The 3,590-nt window shown below is 43.2% G+C and overlaps 1 protein-coding gene across 2 annotated transcripts in view; it reads left to right on the top strand.

Moving 5' to 3' along the window:
- The window catches only part of LOC114614724 (schlafen family member 8-like), a 4,086-nt gene extending 733 nt beyond the window's left edge, over nucleotides 1-3,353 (top strand). The window contains exons 1-2 of one of the 2 annotated variants that reach the window (XM_028760336.1): nucleotides 501-1,741; nucleotides 2,204-3,353. In XM_028760336.1, coding sequence (XP_028616169.1) covers nucleotides 2,211-3,344 — 1,134 coding nt within the window. In that variant the 5' untranslated portion in view covers nucleotides 501-1,741; nucleotides 2,204-2,210 and the 3' untranslated portion in view covers nucleotides 3,345-3,353. Of the gene's footprint in view, nucleotides 1-500; nucleotides 1,742-2,203 lie in introns of those variants that run through there. The other variant, XM_028760335.1, reaches the window with a different exon arrangement.
- The last annotated feature ends 237 nt before the right edge of the window (nucleotides 3,354-3,590 follow it).

Genomic DNA, 3,590 nt, shown 5'->3' with positions numbered 1-3,590 from the left:
TTCCACTCTTACTTTCCACACACATTCATCAGAGACCTAATCTTTCACCGACTGTTTATATGGTTGTGTAAGGGAGACAAGCTCACCTTCCTGCAGTTCTCACGGAATGGTGTCATTACTATAGACCAGTTGTCCCACAAGCCCCTACAATCGTTTAATGTTGGCAGACATCCTCTAGTACAGCTTTATTCTGTGTCATATGACATTTTTAGGATTTTACTCCCTTAAAAACTTCAATTATATATAGATCTGGAGAGATGACTCAGCCGTTAAGAACACTTCTGGTTCCTGCAGAAGACCCAGGTTCAGTTCCCAGCACTCACACGGCAGTGAGCAACTCTCTGCTTTAGTCCCAGAGGATCTGATGTCCTTTTCTGACCAGGCACTAGGCAGGTGATGTACAGACATACATACAAGTAAAATACTCATATACCACTGAGCCCTCTTTCTCTCCAGGGAAATTGTCTTTAATTGTTATGCAAATATTATCATAATGTAATGCCTTGCTAGAAAATTGTTTTTCAAGTCATTAGTACATATTACAAATTTATAGAATTGTATATGTTGGATGCATGAAGACATGGTGTAATGACACTCACTGTCAACTTTTGTCAACTTGATGGGACGTAGGATCTCCTAGGAGAAAGGCCTCCAGGCACACACATGAGAAAGGGGGTGCATTAGAAGACTCTCCCTCCTACAGTGACCTAACCTCTATCAGGCCCTCTGTTTGCCTTTCTCCTCTCCTTCACCCTCTCCTTCTCCCAGCTCCTGGACCACCATCTTTCCAAACCTTGACGCTCAGGATTCTGTTGTTTTAGTCCCTCAGCCTCCTGCTCCATCTTTAAGTTCTCACTTCTGCTCTGGCTCTCTCTCATCCATGGTAAATACTGTTAACGTTCCCATCTTAAAGAGAACCTTGCCATCTTAAAGAGAACCTTCAACTTCTCTTTCTTTGTGTTCATTTTTCTGTGCCTCTCTTTAGTAAGTCTATCTACTGGCTTTTTCTCTACCTGGTTTTCATTTCTCAATGCATTTCGACAATTGATAGAGTTTTGCTTACTAGACATCTATGAGCCAAAGCTTTCTGGGGTCTTTTCAAAGTCACCAGTTATGTCATTTCACTAAACACCCTTCCCATCACCACCCTACCATGCCATGAGACAGGGTTTCTCTGTGTACCTCTGACTATCCTGGAATATATACCAGACTCAGAGATCCTCCTGCCTCTGTCTCCCAAGTGCTGGGATTAAAGGCATGTACCACCACTGCCTGACATTTCACTAAATCATTTAGTAAGACTTCTTAATCTTAGTGTGCAGCACTTGTCAGCAGCTTATGTACCTGGAGAATCTCAGCAGGCGGCCTTGAGCTCCATGCCCCGACACCTTGTTCCTCTTGCTTTTCACCCACCTCTGGGTTTTCACATCCTGTTTGACATCTCCTTGCAGTATATTCTTCCTTTATCCCTTAATTTATCACAAATATGTTCCAAGCTGTGATATCTCACTCCATGGCATGCCCTTGGATTTACTGATTCCTCCTGGTCCTGTACCTCAATGCTGATGGCTTCACCTTGACAATTCTGGTAACTAGGTGACATTATCTCCTCCTGAGAGCATTATTGAAGTACAGTTTAGTAGCCAAGTTACTTCAGACACCCCATTAATATGTTTTCCCTCCTATAGCCCATTGTGCTGCGCCGACCACGACCAGCGGAAAGAAGACGCAGGACAACCAGGTTCCTTCTCGTTCCTTCTCGAGGCAGTTTAATCAGGATTCTAATCTTCTCCTTTCTTCTTCTGGCCCCCCCTCTTCCCTTGGCTCTGACTCTTATATCAAAGCCTCCACCAATGGCTGGCTGCCACGAGGCCAATCACCATAGGTCCCACTAGATCACACCACTCATAGCACAGCCCCATGCCTAAATATGGAGTTATTTATCACTCCAACAAGGCGGCAGCACGCGCCATCTTTAGGGCGCGGCACTGGCTCTCCACAGCCCATATCACATGTGATGATAAGTTCTACTTTCATTGCCCCCTCCAAACAGTTTCTAAAGAGAAAGGACTATTTTTTATCTTACTTGATATTTTATTGCTTTGACAGAATATATTTGGCTCATATTGAATATGTTTCAATAAGTAGATGAGTGAATTGTTTTAGTAAAAGTAAAACAAATGTTTGGATTGTTTGACTGTAGGGTCAGCATGGAGACACATCCCTCCTTAGAGGTGGAACAGTCTTACCCAGACTTGGTCATCTATGCAGGAAAAGTGACTCTCGGAGAAAAAGATCGAAATAAAATGGACTCACAGAAGAGAAAGCTGGAGAAGACAAGAATTACAGAGGCTGCTTGTGCTCTGTTAAACTCTGGAGGAGGAGTGATTGCTATGCAAATGGCCAACAAGAGTGAGCATCCTGTGGAGATAGGACTGGACTTGGAACAGTCTTTGAGAGAGCTTATTCGGTCCTCTGATTTGGGGGCTTTCTTTGAGACCAAGCAACAAGAGGACCAGTTTTACATTTTTGTTAAATCTTGGAGGTGCAGCCCTGAAGGTGGTTCCACTAACCCTCGAATTTGCAGCCTGGCCTCTTCCCTGTGCTATAGATCTTTTACTTCTGTGGTCGACATGGATTCAAGGAAAGCATTTAACTTTCTGAAGGACAAGAAGAAGTATGTCAAATATAGTCCTACTGATGACAGAGCTCCACCTGCTACAATTCCCAGAGCCAAGAGTCAGAGCAGCCTTGAATCAAATCCTGCTTTTGAAATTTTTCAAAGTGAGAAACTTGAACATGGCCAACAGTTGCTTTTTTCTGAATCCACATTTATAGAGTTTAAAAGATTCTCTACCGACCATGTTCAACAATATATAAAAAATACAATTCCAGAGAACATCTCCGCATTTGCAAACACCGAGGGAGGCTATCTTTTCATTGGAGTGGATAATGAGAGTAAGACAGTCCTGGGATGCCCAAAAGACAACATTGACCGTGACTCTTTGAAAGCAGTGGCAGATAAAGCAATATCCAAGTTGCCAGTTTTCCATTTTTGTTCATCTAAGAACAAGGTGTCTTATGAGACCAGAGTCATAGATGTGTTTCAAGAGGGAAGTTTGTATGGTTATCTCTGTGCAATCAAAGTAGAGCAGTTCTGCTGTGCAGTGTTCTTAGGGACTCCCATTTCATGGATGGTAGACAAGGAGAAAGGTGTCTACAGCCTGAACACCGAGGAATGGGTACACATGATGGTGGATGTTGGCCCAGGTAAGAGTTTTTCCTTCTCAGTCTTTTCTGCCTCTTTTGAGTTCCTCTGTATCCTTCATGCTCAGGAAGTCTGAGTTCATTGCACCCACTGAAGTTGGCTTTCTTTGCATTTTGTTTTCTTTTGTTGGTTTCAAGACTGTTTCTCCATGTAGCCTTGGCTGTCCTGAAATTTACTCTGTAGACAGGCTGGACTCAAATTCACAGAGATCCACCTGCCTCTGCCTCCCAAGTAAAGGTGTGTTCTACCACCATCTGGCATATATTGTTTATTGTATTCTACTACTGAAAGGGTTTTGTGGCAAAAGAGGAGGACCAAGGAA

This window comes from Grammomys surdaster, unplaced genomic scaffold, assembly GCF_004785775.1.
Source record: "Grammomys surdaster isolate TR1022 unplaced genomic scaffold, NIH_TR_1.0 126500, whole genome shotgun sequence".
NCBI lineage: Eukaryota > Metazoa > Chordata > Mammalia > Rodentia > Muridae > Grammomys > Grammomys surdaster.
The sequence above is the reverse complement of the archived record's forward strand: the minus strand, read 5'-3'. Positions and strand labels throughout refer to the sequence as shown.